This window comes from Falco cherrug, chromosome 10 (genome assembly GCF_023634085.1).
Source record: "Falco cherrug isolate bFalChe1 chromosome 10, bFalChe1.pri, whole genome shotgun sequence".
Taxonomy (NCBI): Eukaryota; Metazoa; Chordata; class Aves; order Falconiformes; family Falconidae; genus Falco; species Falco cherrug.
In genome coordinates, this window is record NC_073706.1 from 10,124,931 (window position 1) to 10,142,655 (window position 17,725).

A 17,725-nucleotide genomic window follows, 5' to 3' on the forward strand; every position below is an offset into this window, starting at 1 on the left:
TGACTTGCCTTTCAGACAGCTGGCTCTGTGGCTCTCAGCTAGTTAAACAGTTTGTTGGCCAAATCCAAAACAAATTCACCTGGCTAATGAGCTTAATGGTTCTTAAGAAGATTCTGTAAATATTTTATAAAGAAATTTTCAGTTCATTTATTTAGGCATAAAATGTAAAGAGATCCTATAGGAATCTAATAAAATCTTCAGGCATACACATGCATATGGCTGGAATGACTAAAAAGAACAAAAGATTTTGCTATTTGATTAAGACAGATGTAGAATCAAGCCTAGGTTTTCCTTGCTTTATTTTAATCTAAGCTTTTTGAGTAAGCTTTTTCTGTATGTTCGCCTATTTTTAATGTACCTCTTTGCACGCTGTTCCGTCTTTGTTTTCTTAAACTTTTGCAGCAGCAGAACAGAGAAACCAACAAAAAACAATTGTCTACTTGTATTTGTTGGGTTTCTTTAATTTCCCTGCCACTCTGCTATAATAAATTTGTGCTTTGATGGCCATCTTCGGGAACAGAATTTTTAAATATTGTGTGAATTTTAGAAGGTGATTAAGAAAATGAACTCAGCAGGATGACTGCATGGGCGTAAAGGTAAGACTGGTCAGATATGCTGACAGCATTGGCATTTGAGGTCTTTATTCAGCATTTCTTGTGCAGCCAAACCTTCTGTGTGTCCGATACTGCAAACCTGAGCACACTTCAGGCCCGAGCACAAACTGCAGATCAGGGTTTGAAATGCTTATGGCCAGATCCTGGGACTCCTTACAGCAGCATGTTTCTGCTGTCACCCTTTGATGGATAGCTGGAAATATTCCACGGTTACACTGTTACACTGAGCCCAGTAGGCTTAGTCTGGATTTGCATCAGTGTAAAACCAAGAGCAAAATCTGACCCTCTAGATTCTTTTTACTCCTTCATAGATCCTAGCTAGGAGTCAATAGCAACATCAATAGGCCAGTAAATTTCATCATTAATTTTGGCTGGGCTGTCTACAAATGGTTTAATATTTCTTGTTTTTTTCTTTACTCAAAATATTTCCCGTAAATCTCTTTCTAATTTACATGTTTAACCCTCTTGTAAAACAGGGCTTTGGTGGATTAAGACCATAAAATCAACTTACATACATTAACTGTCTTGATAGCAGGTAGTTGCAGCTACAACTTTTTATAAAGCAAAATTTAATTCTCGTTTTACTATTTCATTTCAGTTCATGTCTAGAAAAACCTCCTTCTTTGGTGTGTGTTTTAAACTAATTTACCTGATACATTTGTGCAATTTTATGAAATAAATAATTTTGCGAAGCGCTGTGCTGACCTATGCAATGGTCTTAGATTTTTCAATTGCATTTTAATGAGGCAAGAAGTGCAATTTTTGCCAAAGTGGAATAAAATCAGATGATATGGTCAGAAAACCAGAAAAATAGCCCAGCGGGAAAAGCTTTCCCTTTTAGCAGGAGGGAAGGGGAAGACACATGATTTGCTCCCTGCTCAGAGCTTCGGAGCCCATCTCCCTGAGCAAGGTGGTTTCAGTGAACTCAGCATGGGTTTTGCAAAGGCTTCGGCAATGTGCTGGTAGTCAATTTAGCTTAAACTGTTGAATACATTTTGTGGCTATAGTTTGCTAATTTGGTGTCAAGGAAACCACAGAAAAATTAGATCCTGAAGTGGTGTAATTTAGTGCATCTTCTTTGACATCAATCAGGGTACACAGATTACTTCCCCTCAGGAGAGTTTAGCCAGCTAAATTTCTCACTGAGTGGTTTTTATAGCAAGGGCCAATGAAAAACTAAAAATAGCATTGCTGAGGGAATAATTTGTGTTAAAAGAAGTGTCTTGGATAGTGAGTTAAGAGGCTGTCCATTGGTTGTACTGCTTGTTTGATATTTAAAGGCAGTGGATTGACTGGCAGACTTGTGATGCTTTTCAGGAAGGAAGCCACAGGGAATGGCTTGGCATCAGGATTTTTAGTGCCATCTATTGAGATGTGCCAATTTAACAGAAGGTTTTATATATGTATTGTAGGTTTCATTTTTTAACTTACCGACTTTCATTGCATCCATTTGCTGCTTGGACTAGTTTCCAACCTCCTTGCAGCATGGGTCATATCAGATGGTCCTGCTACATCCACACACTATTGGGAAACAGATCAAAATCTCAGTATGGTACCTTCAAGTAGCTGTTTTTTCTCCTCTCATCTTAAAATAACTATCATAAGAGCAAACCTCCGAATTTGGGCACAGCCCTCCAGATCTCTAGAAATGCCTTGGCAGCCAGGACAGAAACATGCCATAGCATTTTTTTATCATTGTTGCAACCACCACAGGAAAGCTCCGCATGGAGCTAAATGAAGCAAAGAAGCTTCATTTAGAAGCCTAAATGAGCAAAGCTGAGTAAATAAAGGATTTCTTTAAAATTAATTAACTGAATAAAAGATTTAAAGAAACAAAACTATTTGGGAATCAGTTCCCAAAAGTGTGCTTTCCACTGCAAAGAAAGAAATGGTCTTAGATCGAATTAATCTTTCCTTTGAGAAAAGTACAGAGGTTTGTTTTGTCTACAGACTTTTCATGACTAAATGCTGGCTAATTTCTGAAGGACAAACTTCCAAAGAAAGTTCTTGACGTTTGTTTTGTTGTGTCAGTTTTAACATTTCCACTTTCATTTCTTTTTATTTTTTCCCTTTTTTTTTTTTTTATTTGTTTTGCTAGAGATCAGCAGCACTAGAGGAAGAAGAGAAAATTTGACCCCAATTCTTCTAAAAATTTCATTTACAAATTTCTTTCCAGAAACTGTTTGTGACTGCAAATGTGCAAAAGTACCTCAAAGCATCCAAATTTTACTTCAGTCTTTCAAACACAGGACACCAGTTTCTCCAAACCTTGTTTCTGCTGTTTTCCCCAAAACATACATATTTTTAAACCAGTGTGTAATCTTCTTAACTTAATCTTTTGGTTAACAGATCATTTGGATAGAAAATATTATAATCTCAGTGTACATTTTCTTTAATAAATTGTGGAGTTAACTTATGGAGTGTGTTTAATTTACATAACTTAAATCTGCAAAATATTTAACGTGAAGTGTCTATTCAGTTCTAGTATTTGTAGTTCACAATTGATAGTGGGTTAGAAAATGAGTAAATGAGTCTTTTGATCAGAGAAAGGAAATACTACTGTGTAACTTACCCAACTGTTCAGGCAGCTTGAATAAATCTCTTACTGTACCGGTGACACTTGGTTGCCTGCTCGAGGATTCAGGACCAAATTTCACTTTCTTTTGTATCTGTACCATTACCTAAAGTGATCTAGAAGTAAAGCTTAATACACAATTTTAGAAGAAAGGATGCAGGATGCTTGGGTTTGGGTTTTTTTTTTCATTTCTCTCTGACATCAATAGTTGGTATAATGATTTTCAGCTGTAATTTAGCAACACAGAGATAAATTTAAAGTATGAGTAACCTAACCTTTGTAGCAGATGGGAATTTATTAATCTGGTTAAATGTTGTGATGATTTTTAATCAAAGCAAAGCCATGCAAGACATCCAAAACTTTCTTCCAAGGTTTACTTCCCTCCAGCAAGCCCAACCAGTGCTTCTCCTGCACCTCTCTAAAACAGAATCCCAACAGGAAAACATTTTTCTCCTTGGTCAGGTGTTTAAAACATAGTTTAAGTGATTTCACATCTGAGATTTCTGTTTGTGTGTCCCTATAAATGTTTAAAACTGCTCTTGTCACAGAAATTACGTGACAAGAAAAACAGTGGGGATTACAATGTTTTGCTCTGCTATTTTTTGTTTGGTTTGGTTTTTTGCAGGAGACAGCTATACATAAGCAGTCATTCCCCAGGTGTTTATACTAGACTCCTCCAAATACGCCTGTTGAAGTAGCATACATGGATGAGGACAAAAAATCCCTAAACGCTGACGTTTGAATGAAATATTAAGACCATGTTAGATACATCCTTATTTTTCAGCACTCAGCCCTCTATAAAGCTTGACACCACATTTGCAGTGTTCCTCTGCACTGTGCATACATCACTACTGCAGTACAGAAGCATTAATTTTTCTTTTCCATCTCCCATCCTTCCATTTCTTCTTAACCTGAAAATTGTGCCAGCAGTATGAAGGGTAAAACACATTCCCTACGTGTCCTGCAAGGCTTGTCCATTAAACCAAAAGATAAATCCTCACAATTGCTCATGAATAGCATTTTTCACTATTATTTGTAAGTGTACGTGATGCTTTGCAAACCACACCCACAGAAAATATCCTGGAAATCATGCACTTACCATCAAGGACCAACCAAGAGGATACCATGGCAGATGATCAGGCAGGGCACGGGAAGCACAGCACTGCAGGAGCTGGGCTAGAAGTCTTCCTTCAAATCCCCTCCAAACTTTCTAAGGAAAGCAAATTTATCCCAGAGTACCCCAACATTGTATAATTAACTACATGTAATCTAGAACTTATAGATGAACTGCAGCCACCTCTGGGATAGAAAAAGATCAAGTTTTTAAAAATATTTTTCCATTAAGTTTGAATAATTTCCTGAATGTGTCACTGAGTAATTTTTAACCAGATCTTTCTCATTCTGTCCAAGCAAAGCTGTCAAGAACGATAAATACCTATTTTCTTGGTTGTAGTGAATGCTTCAAAAAGATGCAAGAAAGAAAACAATATATATATTTCACAGCCAAGGAATCAAGTCTATCAAATGCACAGATTTCTCTCCCTTGGGCTGGTGGGTGTCTTTCCCAGGTGACAATCTGCTGTCATTTTTTTAACCCTCTTTCTTAAGAAAACGAGGCTCCTGAGCTCACATTCTGTCTTTCTCTTGGGCCTCAGGTAATAACTTCCAGAAATATTAAACTCTGCAAAAAATTGTGACCTCTCCATCTTTTCCATCATCGGAGATATTCAAAACCCCACCAGACACAGTCTTGGGCACCCTGCTCTGGAGTAAATGACTTCCAGAGGTGCCTTCCAGCCTCCATCACTTGTTCTGCTAAAACTCTTTTTTTCTCTCCTGCCCTCTCCAATGAAGCTATCAAAATATGTAAAAGAAATAATATATATATATTAAAAAAAAACAACAACGGAAAAAAATTAAACAAATGTCTAAACAGTAAATACTTCTGAAGAGTTAATAGCATTCAGTAATCACTCTGAGGCCAAAGTACTTGGCAAGGGTGTCCTTCTCTGAGACTTCCATTCCAAAAGTCATTTCTTAACATGCAGTGTCCTGTTTCCCAGTGTTATGCCAATCCTAATCTACGAGATTTTCAGCCTGAAACATTGGCTGTCTTTCAGCAGACAACAAAATTTCACTGGCTGCCTTGCACTGAGCTTTCTCTATGGCTGCTCAGAGTTTTTCTACAGGATATTAAGGTTCACCTTGATGAACTCAAACAGCTATCTGAGTCTCAAAAGATTCAGGTGAAAAAGCTTGAACACAGAAGCTATTTTCTGCATGTATTCCAGCCCTTTGAGGAGGGTATCAGAACAGCCTCCCTGCTTGCAGAAAGGGAGAGATAAATTGATAGAAAGGATTTACTCACCTAAAACACAGGTTCTGCATAACTTTTGGGCATTTGGTCCTCAGAACTGGATACAAAATCTGGGTGTAGTCACCATGTTCACAGAAATCAGGGTCTGGGGTTTCTAGCTCCTCAGCCTATAGTCAAAAGCCTTTTCTTTGAGAGAGGTAGATATAAGGGCTGGCCTCTCTGCCAGTGGTGGTTCTGTATTTTAACCAACAGGTTTTGATAGAAAAATACACAAACGTTTCTTGAAATAGCGCCTGGCACTTAAGTTTCCTCCTTCCAACCGACTCTCTGCATCTCTGGACAGTCCTGTGCTATGCACAGCTCAGTTTAACACTTGACAGTTTTTGCACAGCTGCAAGGGGAAGAGGTGTGAAGGACTGAAGTGAATCACAACTGTTGTCTGAATTTCATTCCCTAAAATGTCTGTCTTGCCCAGAACACCCACACGGCCTCAGCACAATCAGTCCCTTTACAGGAGAGGCTGCGAGAGCCAGAGGATCATCCGTCAGCTTGGCGTGCCACAGGCTGGCTCCGCGCGGCTGCTCCATCAAATGTGTCTCTTCAGCTTGGAGAGCAGAGTCATCGCAGCTGGGTTGTCCTTTAGCAGGGCAAGTTCAGTAAATCCGTAATCAAAAGGATTTTGGTTGGGTTTAATTTTCCTAATCAGCTTAATTCCTGACAAAGTGAGACATCAGATTGCTTTAAATGGCAAGATTCCAAATAACAAACCAATTTAAGCATCAATGACAGCAACTTGGGATATTATCTAGGAATTATTTACTGTCTGAGACAATTTCCTGTTTTGAAATTGAGTCAAGCAAATTTCTACTTATAAAAACATCCTTTCAGACCAAGTCCTGTAGAGCTTGTTCAGGAAAATTTCTACGAGCTACAAGAATTTTGGTATAAATATGCTCAGATAGTACTTGATCTTTATGGTCAATAACCTTTAGGGTTATTTTCTTTTTGTAGTGAGCAAATGACATCACCATAGCATACAGCACCAGTTATCTATCCTTGTGCAAGCAGAAAAGTCTCAATTATTTATGTTTCAAAACACATTGCAGCATTTTTAAATTGCATCCAGAGACTTAAAATCTGCACCTGAAACCTTTCGTTTCAAATGTCTTATTTGTAAAATGATCATAAAGCAATATTTACCTACTTCATAGTTTTCTGTTGTTTAATTACTGCTGACTGTCCTTGACTAAAATATTCTCAATGGGCAAAATTCATCCCTGGGTAAACAAGCAGCAAGTGTAAGGCTTAAGCACATTTAGCAGTCCCTGCAATCATTTCAATGTATACCCAAGGAAGTGCAGTCTGCTGCTTAGACGTATTGCATCAGCTGCAGTAATATGCTGTGCCATGAAATACTCAAGTTAATGCTCAATAAAATCTTATTTGCACAAAGTATTCATACCTGCATGAGCCCGAGTTAGAGTTGCCATTCAAAGGCTCTTCCTTCTTTGTTACTTCGGGAATAAAGTAGATGGTTCAACTTTTGGTACTTTCTACTTGGGCAGTGAGCAGCAACAGTGGAAAGATTTGCATTTAGTTTGGTAAGAAAACTTAACAGTCAAGCATTTTGGCAGTCTGGAAACATCTTTTAAATCAGGGAATGAAATCTTGGTTCTATGAATATCCACAGCAAAACTTCTGTGAGCAATGCAGGGAAGGATCTCACCAAGAGCTTGCTGAGTCCCTGCTTGAGTCAGAGCACTTCAGCACTTCATCAAAGCAGCCCCTCAGTTTGATTTTTTTAATATATTCTTCTTTAAGGCGAGCAGCTTGATATTAGTTTGTGGTTTTGAGTCATTAGCAGCACCTTCTTAAGCACAGGAGTGAGTATTTTCTAAGAATACTTTCAGGCTTTAGTGGTACAGTGGACGCCCAACAGGTTCCCTTTTAGAGACCCCATGTTTTTATTTGCTTTGTCTAACACAATTTTTTCTTCTCCTACAATCGGTGTTTTTTATTTGAAAAGCATTAATTCAAACTAGGAGACCATCATACATAAGTGACTTCAAAGCCTTTATGCATAGAACACCTTCCAAGTGACCACAATTTTGATTTTTCTTTTATAAAAAATTCATTTATAAAAATTAGCAGGTGCACTCTGCCTGTTGCCCGGCAGTTCAAATCAGAAAGGAGAAAAAAAAATTAAAAACTGGAAAGAAAAGGATAGCCATTGTCCTAGGATATAATTGTCCGTTTGTGAAAGTTAAATTTTTCCCACTGAGTCTATTGCTGGACAATCTCAACTCTTTACATTTTTTGGTTTGAAGAAACTCTGGGAAAATTTCTACCTCTGGGGGAAAATATTTGTATTTCAGACAGCGAATTCATTGAAAGCCCTTGTGAGTGCTGGTACACATGTTACACTGGCCCCTCTGGGAGCTCAAGTCAATGCAGTGACCCGTGCCTGTCCAAGCTCCATTTCTTACCGCATTTCTTGGGGCAGATCTGAGCACGCTGAGACACTGGGCAAGTGGATAAAGCCAGGGATTCCCATCGGGAGCTCCAGTCCCAGAGGATGGGGCTTCTCTCAGGCACGCTTTTGCTGAAGACAGCTCATGTCTAATATGAGATCCAGAAATCAGCTTTCCTGTCCTCACTGAAGTGGCACACATAGCAGCAGCAGTGTGAATTTTAAAGAAACTCACTATCGAAAGAGAGATGATCCTCCTGGAGCAAGAGGCCCTTACACAGCTGAGCTGTCACGAAAGAAAAATCAGGGCAGTGTCCGACCCACAGCCTTACTTCACACAACCAAATATTGGTGCTAACTTTACTGAGCATAACTACTCATATAACATCATCTTTAAGCTTTCATATTTCATAATATGCAAAACATCAGCTTTCTGGGGTTTATAGGGAAACAAACAACCCAAGTGTAAAAATACTAAAGTTCCTGCAGGTTGCTACTTGCCGGAGTGCTCCCAGTTGTATTTGTTTCCACAGACTGAAGGCTTACCTGACACTGTGACTTTTATGACTACAGGTCTGCAGGATAAAACCGTCAGCTGCCAAGGAAGGGTTCCAAGGACATTGTCTGCACAGAGGCTTAGCGCTTGTCTATGCAATTCCAAGTAAACGTTGAGGTCTAGCAATTATCACTCTATCTCACTAAAAGTTAGCAATGCAGTTGACTCTAGGAGACCCATTCTTATGCAAAGTAACACTTGGGAAAAAAAGAATGAGATTGGGAACAAAGTCTATTTATTTACTTTTACATATAAATCAGGAGACCTCTGAAACTCACAGGCACTGAAGAAATAGCTTGTTTGAGAAAACTTAAACATGTCTCCTCAGTCAGCTCCCACTCCATAGGAAAGCTCCGTGCTCTCTGAAGGGGCTAGAACATCTTGCCAAGAAGGTATTTGGACATTAATTTTTTAAATTAATGCTTCAGGATATTCACACAAAGACACAGATATCAACTACTGTGTAGAATATATTTTTAATTGGAAGAGGCCATGCCAGCTGAGCTATAAAACAAGTACAAGCTGTTAGATATAATAATAGAGAAAAGGTGCTAGGGGAAAATAGTGAGTCATGGAAAAATTAAAAGAAAAAAAGAAAAAGAGAGAGAGAGAGAGAGAGAGAAAGCTAGTTAAAGGAGACTTCCCAGGACTCCTGAGCTAAGGTAACGGTAGAAAAACATGAAACTTATCATGACCATCACGAATACTGTTCAGGGATGCAGGGATCTTGATACCATGGAAATGGCACTTGTATTCAGGATTATCTTACATGATTCACATATAAATGAAGATGGTTCAGATTTTGGAGCAGTAACAACGCACATCAAAAACTGCAAGTGTTGTTTACAGTGCACGTACATGCACTGTATACGGCATTGTGATATAGATGCAAGAAATTAACAAGGAATTTAATTTTCCGCTTTCTGTCAGAAGTGAGTGATGCAAGCCGTAGGTTCTGGTACATAGATAGCTGCCACTGATTTCAGCGTCAACCAGATGTCACTGCTCTGATGCTGACTTGAGGCAAATGCAGCCAACATGTTTTCTATAAAATTAAATCCCTTTATTTGCATCTGTAAATAATTTTCCGTCAAATAAGTACCAAGGGTACTAACTTTGCTATTTGCTTTTTATTTTACTCCTTTTGCCTCTGAGAAACACAACTGCATGTCCTTAACTGGAAGCACAGTCCAGACAAGACTGTTGAGAAGCCAAACTGATGCACTTTGTTAGCGCAGACCTGCAAGAGCCTGCGGACGGCAGCACCACGGGCAGTACAAAGCCGAGGGGACCCACTGGGTGCTATGCTGCTGCTGCAATGCACAGCTCTAGCTCAGCACCCTCTACCTCACACAAGACAGTTTGTATACATATGACAGGTAGGCGCCTGGAAGGTGATAGTGAGCATACCAAATGCATAGTCTGTTGAGCCTCTTCCTCAAAGATCTCAGGCATCCTCTAAGACGAGGGGTGGATGGAAGGCAGAAGTGGAGCAGCGGCATTCACAGCTGGGGCCAGGTTTGCTTCTCACAGAGCTGGAACAACAGTTGTTTCTTTGCTCATCAGTGCAGTCGCTCAATGCCCGATGCCTCCTCTTGAAGGCATCTCACTGGGGTTATCATTCACTGGTCTGGAACGAGGTGCTGCCTGCTCAGTGCACATTTTGGCCAGAGCACTCCTTTAAATAGGAGGATTACAAGGATTTGAATCTTTCAGGGCAGGATTCCCTTTCCTCAGTGACTCCTCGAAATACAGGTGGGAACTATCATTTTAAAACAGCACGTATGATCCCTGCTCATTTCTTTGACACAGAAGTTGTACGCTCCTGCCCTCGGGAGCGGATTTGGCTTCCAAACAGGAGCACCCCTGGAGGGCAGGGGTTCAGCTGCAGCCCCTCAGCAGCTTTAGAGAGATGATGTGGAAAGAAGCCCTTGCCTTTGTGGCGGTGGACACAGCTGCAGGAATGCTTTGCTGCCTTTTCATACAGGGGTGTGCTGCCAGTCCTGGCACAGCAGAAGCTAGGAGCTCCCAGGAACCACAGCCTGCAATGCCCTTGAAAGTACTGAGGCCAAGACAAGAAAAAAATCTTGGGCTGCTTCTATCCCTACTTTCCAGTGTCCAAGAGTCTCTGTATTCCTGCTGGTTGTCCTTTACTGTCTGACATGACCAGCACTAAAAATCTACATATTGCAGCACCCACCTGGTGGGTGTCTGGGTTCGTTACGGACCTTTCCCTAAATCCCTAGATGTTCAGCAGTGCTCATGTCTAGAACAGCAAATGAAACGCTGGATATAGAGAATTTTTATATGCCAGCCGAGAGGGGGTTGTGATAATGTAATTTTTAGATGTAGGTGCTTCTAAGCCTTTCAGAGGAGTCAGCCCTAACTCCTTTTAGCGCTGAAGTCAGAGAGTGTTCAGCATTTCTGTCAAAGCCCAAACACTGTGAGACCTGGGCAGTCAGACCTAAATTAAGTCAGGTAATACACTTTTTCTCAAACACCGTTTGCAAAACTGGCAGAGAAAATGCCAAATTTTGTCAATGACATTTTAGAACAATTTTCTGCTTTCAATGTTAAGTACATCCATTTTGTCTTTGCATTTATAGGTCTCCTTTTCTTCTTGTATATTTGAGCTCCAGATAATTATTCTAATTAAAAATATGTAAAAGCAAGCAAATGCAACAGCAGTATTTTCTCTTTTGAAAACTATGGATAATTACCTCCAGCATCCATTACTTAGATGCCCCATGACACATTTTTATTTTGTTTCTCTGATATTTTTCTCTTCTTTTTCTCTTTCTGCCAATGCAAATCTTACATATTGATTGACTTCTATAGTATTTTACCTGAATGCATGACATTAGCCATTAAAAGCTCTATTTTACTGTACTACTTTGGGGGTGGCGGGAGGGGTACACAAAACAGCCAGCCAGACACTTTCTCAATTATGTATTAAGGCTGCAATGCTTTAATACCAGAAAGACAAACAAGAATTTTCACTAAATATTCTCCTCTGTGGGTAACAGCTCCCCATTTCTTTATAAAACTTGTAAAGTATAATTTAGAAAACTACAGCAAAAGTAATTAAAAATCAGATGAACATGCACGAACTTATTCATTGACAATAATAGCTAAAACTCAACTCATTCAGAAAGTTGGGTATCAAAGGAAAAGATTAAAAAGAGAAATTAAAAAATGTTAATAGTGCCTCCTTTATAAATATACAGGCATCTCAAGGTACAAAAGCACATACATCAGAAAAAATGAGGGAGAGACTTATAAGTGATCTGCAATCCTACAGGTCAAATAGCACTTACAAATTACACATTATAAATTTAATATCTCTCAAAATCAAGGTATGCTGTGTACAGACTATATACCGTCTATGTGCTATTTATTAGTAGAGAAACTTTCAAGCCAATTAACTTAAAGATTGTTTTCTGGGCTTCTCTTTCCCTCACCTCTTTGTAAGATGTGTGTTGTTCTTATGGTGCGACTTCAGCACAGGCCTTCCTAAACTCACTAATGAATGAAGATACCCAGCCAAATAGCTCCTGAGAGTCTAGGTCTTGTGGCTCCCCAAATTTTACCTGTAAATTTGAAAGAGAAGAATATTTTAAATTAGTATAACCAAACTAATCTAAACCATGTCCACTATCTTAATGAAATTAAAAGAGCAAGATGAAAGTTAAATAGCTTCATTAATAATAATATTAATACTGCCAAAAACTTAGAGCTAGCTAAAATCTCCAGCAAGCTGAGATGCAAACCATTCCAAGTAAAAGTGGCCCCAGGAGCGGTCACTGAATCACCTCAGTAACCTGTGTTTCTGTATAACTCAGTCTCTTTGGCTGAACTACAGATCTCCAGCTGAAGAGGAGAAAAATCAGTAAATCGTGACATTTTCTGGCTCTGCAGTTTGTTAGATAAACCCATTCATAAAAGGAAATGCATACATTAGGGGAATGGTTTACATTCCACAGTAGGCGTGGCAGCAGCACATTCAAGCCAAAAAGTTTTCCTTTTCTGTCATTTTGCTTTGCAAACAAACAAAACTATTCACAGGGATGCAGACATTTTGGGGAGAAGAAGTAATCTGTCAGAGAGCCGCCTTTCCTTGTTCTTTCCTTCACCTGAAAACGGTGAACAGATGGAAAGTTTTTGAAAAAGACATGAACAATATTGACATTGTGTCTGCTCTGCTATAAAAACAGAGGTGAAAGGCAGTCGTACCACAAAGTTCAGTACTAAGAGAGCAATTCCTGCATTAATTAAAATCACTTCCACATATGTTCTCCAGTTCCAGGATAGGAAAGGATTTTTGATATTAAATCTGTTGCTAAGGTTTAATTCCAGAGGTTTGTCATCATTTTCAAAGATTCCCCCTTAATGGGATCAATGAGTTAAAGAACGTAGCTCTGCCTGCAACCACTTTCTAATTGAGCAGAACAAATTTCAAGAACGTGCTCCAAAAGCTCCATCAAAAAATTTCAAAAGGCATCTTGTGCTACGACAAGTTGTTATCTTGGCTGTAAGTGAGAGCTGCTCTGTACCAGGGGGATACAACTCTCCCAAGGCCGAGCAGTGATGAAGTTGTATTGCAGGATTTCAGATCGCAACTGAAATAGACTGAAGGGTTTGGACAGGTACGTGTCGTTACCTACACGTGTTCACCTGGACATCATCTACCCTTCTTAGGAGCAACTCCTCTGCCTGCAAATCAGCAACACAGTAAAAACAACCACTTGCATATAATCCCATCACAAAAACTTTAACATTAACCAGTGACACCTGATTAATAGTTTTGCTTGTTGTCTTCCTAATTGCACCTCCTGGGTGCTCCAAGCCCTTGATCTTTGGCACGCCTCGCCACTCACCTATGGTGTACCATCAGTTAAACAGTAATGAGAGAGGCTTTTCCTGGAGCTAATGACCATCTGTGAGAAGTTGATAGCCCACAGCTATACCACAGGCAGCTATCCCCAATTTATTGTTCATCCCATAGAAGTGTCACATGCCAAGGTCATTATTGACTTTATAAGCAGAATATAAAATCATAAAGGTAGGCCTGTGGATTTTTGTTTTATGTGAAACATGATCTCCATGGCTACCTACAACACATATCCAGATCAAATATTCCCCCAGGTAAGCTGGTTTATTCCTTCCTAGTGCTATTGAGATGATAGTCTGGTCTTTGATCACCCATCCTATCTTATGTTTGCTTTACATTTTTGCTACTTTACAAATATGCAAAAAGATCTGCCTAGAAATGACATTATTCAGAAGAAAAAAAATCCATTCTAAGGGAACGAAATATATTAAATGCCTAACTTTAGAGAATAATGGGGAAGGGAGGGCAAAACCAGTTGGGTTAAAACTTGAGGAAACTTCCACCTACATGGAAAATGAAATCCTCTTCAGATGCAAATAAGAGCCTCAGATAAAAGTTTCCAACAGAAGAAAGGCAAGCAAAGAGCCGCACACATACATCTGTAGCACAGCATCACCTGTGTAATGCCTCCTGGCTGAGGGTACACAGCTGGAGGGCAACCGCCTGTGCAGGAGGGGTATGGCAGAGGTGCACATTCAGGAGGGCACAGCCAGCGCTCGCTGGGCATGACACCACGTGCAAGCAGGACCAGCCACGCAACACTAATTCCCTGCTGAGGATGACTTTTAGGTAAAATGGGTCAGATTCTTCAATACCCCATGCAAGTGCCCCCTGGCCCAAGGTTTTACAGCACAGATCATCTCATGTCTAAATTTGCTGCATACTTTCCAACCATTTCCACTCATTTAACTTGATTGTAAATTCTCTTTTTTTCACTATTTTTTCCACCTTTTTTTTCTTCTTGCTTTATTCCAGTCCTGCAACCTTTTTTGAAGGCCTGGTACAAACTTCTTGGTCTGTGTGCTACATACAAATTTGGCTTGCTACACTGAGGTGTTTTTCCTATTTTTTTAAAGGCTGCAAGAGACACAAAGAAATGCTGCACACTGGTACAATATTGCTTTTAGTACAACATTAGTAATTAAATTTCCTTGGTCAAACATCTTGCTAATCTTCTGTCTGTTCAGATAGCTCCCCAAAGGTCTTCCTGGCTGCATCTTCTGTGCAACATTTGCCTGTCATAAAACTTCTGTACTTTTAATCTCTCACCCCCATAAAAAAAGAAAAGAAAAAAAAAAAACCACACAGAACAAAACCTACAACCATCAGTTAAAACCACGTCCTAATCACAGGACCAGGAAGCAGTTATTCCAGTTTCAGAGATTAGCACTGCATTTCAGCAAATCTGTCCCTTTCCTTAAAGCCTCCTAGTGTGACTATCTGCCGGAGAATACTGTTCCCATAGCAGAGACCTCCTGAGTTTCTATCACACTCCAAGAGCATTGTACTAAACGAGGAATGTACATGCTATGTTGTTAAGAATTGCAGCGTGGAGCTTTTATCATTCATTCTGGTGTGACCCTCTGACCCAAAAAACATTTTCTAGTGTATTGGACCTAGATGGGTTGCTTCTGTTCAGAGGAAAAAAAGATTAAGAAAACTAGGTGCTTCTCCAGTGCAAGTGTGGGTGAATAGAACAGGAACAAACAAGAACAGATGGTTTCTTTATCAGAAATCTTCTGCTGGAGCTTCCTTTCTGCTCTGCTCATTTAGAGATCTGTGCTGCTACTAACAACTCTATCCCAGTGTCCCTCCCACCCGAATACCAGTAGCTAAATCACTGCCCTGGACTATAAGCTTGTCACTTTAAGAAACCCTCAGCCCAAGTAACAGATTTGCAGCTGTCTACCAGCCAAAGACACCATTGCGAGTAGGAACCAGAAAACACCGGGTTTTCTCTAACGTTTTCTATAACGCATTGAAAATATTCAACAGTTACACTCACTGAATTTATAAAGTTGATGAACATCCACTTTTCTTTTTGATATTTGGGCCACAGACCCTTTAAAAAGCAGGCTGTAAGACCTCAAGAAAAATAAAAGTCAGATTTTCATTCAAAACTTTCCACCACTGTTAGATGTTATTTCCTCCCCCCAGTTTCTGTGGACAGTATAACTGTAGAGCATGTGGAAGTATGGGAAGATCTTGCAGTTCTTTCTCCACCACCACCACCCCTTTTTTTTTTTTCTATAAAGAAATGTAGATTTATTTGCATTGCATTTAAATATGGTATGTACCAGTATGTTGCTATAAAGCTTCTTCATTTCATCACATCTTTTTGACAGCTGGGATAGATCCCCTTCATATTTCTGAATTAAATCCTGTAATAAAATAAAACTTCTTAATTTGGTATAGAAGCATAATATTAAAGCAGGAATTAAACAGCAGTGAAAACAAGATAATTCAAGTCAAAATTTTTATGTCACAAAAATTTCACATTTCACAAAAGATAAGCATACATCAAGTGCACAGATTTCCTTGCAAGTATTAAGACATCAAAGACAAAAAAAAAAGAAACATCAACGTTAGAATTTTTTTTTACTCTATCATCCAATGACACTACCTAAATCTATTAAAATGGGCAGAACTAGATAAACATCATAAGGTCCCAGTTTCCACCCGCATTTGGCATAGTCGAGCCTTTCTGCATGTGGAGCAAACACTCCCAGTTGCTGACTCTTAAGGAGACAGAAACAGGGCCTTAGAAACTTCACTTTTGAAATAATTCTTAATCATGGTTCCTTTGTAACCTATGTGGTTTTGACAATATGTATTGGAGCAGCATGCTGTTGAGGTGTTCCAAGGGAGAAGGGAATATACGGATTGAGCAGACGCTGGCACTACCCAGCGCAGAGGGACCCGGGGCAGCAGAGGTGAACACGTGCACACCACAGAGCGGGGAATGCCTGTACTGGAAGTAGCCCTGTTCACAACCAGCACAGCAGTGCCATCGAGAATCAGTTAACTCGTCTGTACCTGAGAAAGCCCTGTGTGTGACTCTGCTGGCTCCTGGCCAGAACTGGGCTTCCTACAGCCTGCTCAGCTGCCTCTCAAACCGTCACGTTCACTAGCATGGGCAGAATTGTCTTAGACCAACCTGTATTCACAATTCAGGCATGCCCTTGAGTGGTCGCTTTTCCTAATTAACAAGTGATAGGAGACAAGAGGAAATGGCTTCAAGTTGTGCCGGGGGGATTAGGTTGGATATTAGGAAAAATTTCTCCACCAAAAGGGTTGTCCAGCATTGGAACAGGCTGCCCAGGGACGTGGTGGTGGTGTCACCATCCCTGGAGATATTTCAAAGATGCGTATGTGGCACTTGGGGACATGGTTCAGTGGTGGCCGTGGCAGTGCTGGGTTAACGATTGGACTCGATGATCTTAAAGATCTTTTCCAACCTAAATGATTCTGTGATTCTCTATGTTATTTTCCTTTCTGTCTGAGGACAGAGAAAATTATTACAAATTCATATATACTTTAAAGTTGCTATTATTCCAAAGTGCTTATCATGGGCAACCATGGGGCTACCTGGTCCTCATCCACTCCAGCCCATTTGCCTGTGAAGCAAAAGCAAGAGATGCCAAAATTCTGCAAAACCCTTCCAATGCTGCAGCTTATAGTATGAGACATTATCAAAGGGGAATAAAAGGCCACTTTCCCTCAGATGCTCCTGGCTCTCTTGTCAGGGCAGGTCTCAGCACAAACCAAGCAGATTACTCATCTTTTACCTCCAGCCCACAACAAGGTTATAACAACGTTACCTTTAGTTCCTTGCAGAACTGTGACTCCTGGGGTGTTGCCTTGATTGTCTTGGGTTTAAGAAGCCGTCTCCACTGAATAATGTTTTCCAATTCTTTTTTTAAAACTAACAAAAGAAAAGCAAATGAGAAATTTTACTAGCATGCACTTGTGCCCAAAGGACTGCAAATGCCTAATCTAGGACATCTGGAAAATTTAGGAAAATATGGGTCTATAATATATTCATCTAGGAATATTAATTTCTGTTTTGAAATAGAAATCCTAAAAGAGGCACGGGGCTTATGGCAAAAAGTAGTACGTGATGACATCACAGCAACCACAGAATAACGAAGAGGTCAATAGTATGGTTATGCAGCAGCTGAAAATCTGACTGTTCCTAGCTGTCAGCATCAGGATTAGCAATGAAAATAACATTCTTCAACCCTACGTTTTTCTGTAGGAAGTTCAGGGTTCCTTTAAAGATAAAAGAACAACAATTCTACT

General features: G+C 39.8%; 1 protein-coding gene across 6 annotated transcripts in view; it reads right to left on the minus strand.

Annotated features, from left to right (window-relative positions):
• Window positions 1-2,044: 2,044 nt before the first annotated feature.
• The window catches only part of LOC102046681 (formin-F), a 51,756-nt gene continuing 36,075 nt past the window's right edge, over window positions 2,045-17,725 (minus strand). Inside the window, exons 15-23 of one of the 6 annotated variants that reach the window (XR_008734160.1) lie at window positions 17,245-17,348; window positions 15,721-15,804; window positions 11,994-12,122; window positions 9,943-10,067; window positions 7,993-8,125; window positions 6,969-7,059; window positions 5,558-6,220; window positions 4,289-4,399; window positions 2,045-2,135 (exon numbers count right to left, since the gene is read on the minus strand). Coding sequence is in view for 1 of the 6 variants with exons in the window: in XM_055722290.1 (XP_055578265.1) it covers window positions 12,018-12,122; window positions 15,721-15,804; window positions 17,245-17,348 (293 nt within the window). In the remaining 5 variants the exon portion in view is untranslated. Of the gene's footprint in view, window positions 2,136-4,288; window positions 4,400-5,557; window positions 6,221-6,968; window positions 8,126-8,989; window positions 10,163-11,993; window positions 12,123-15,720; window positions 15,805-17,244; window positions 17,349-17,725 lie in introns of those variants that run through there. The other 5 variants (XR_008734162.1, XR_008734159.1, XR_008734158.1 and 2 more) reach the window with 5 other exon arrangements.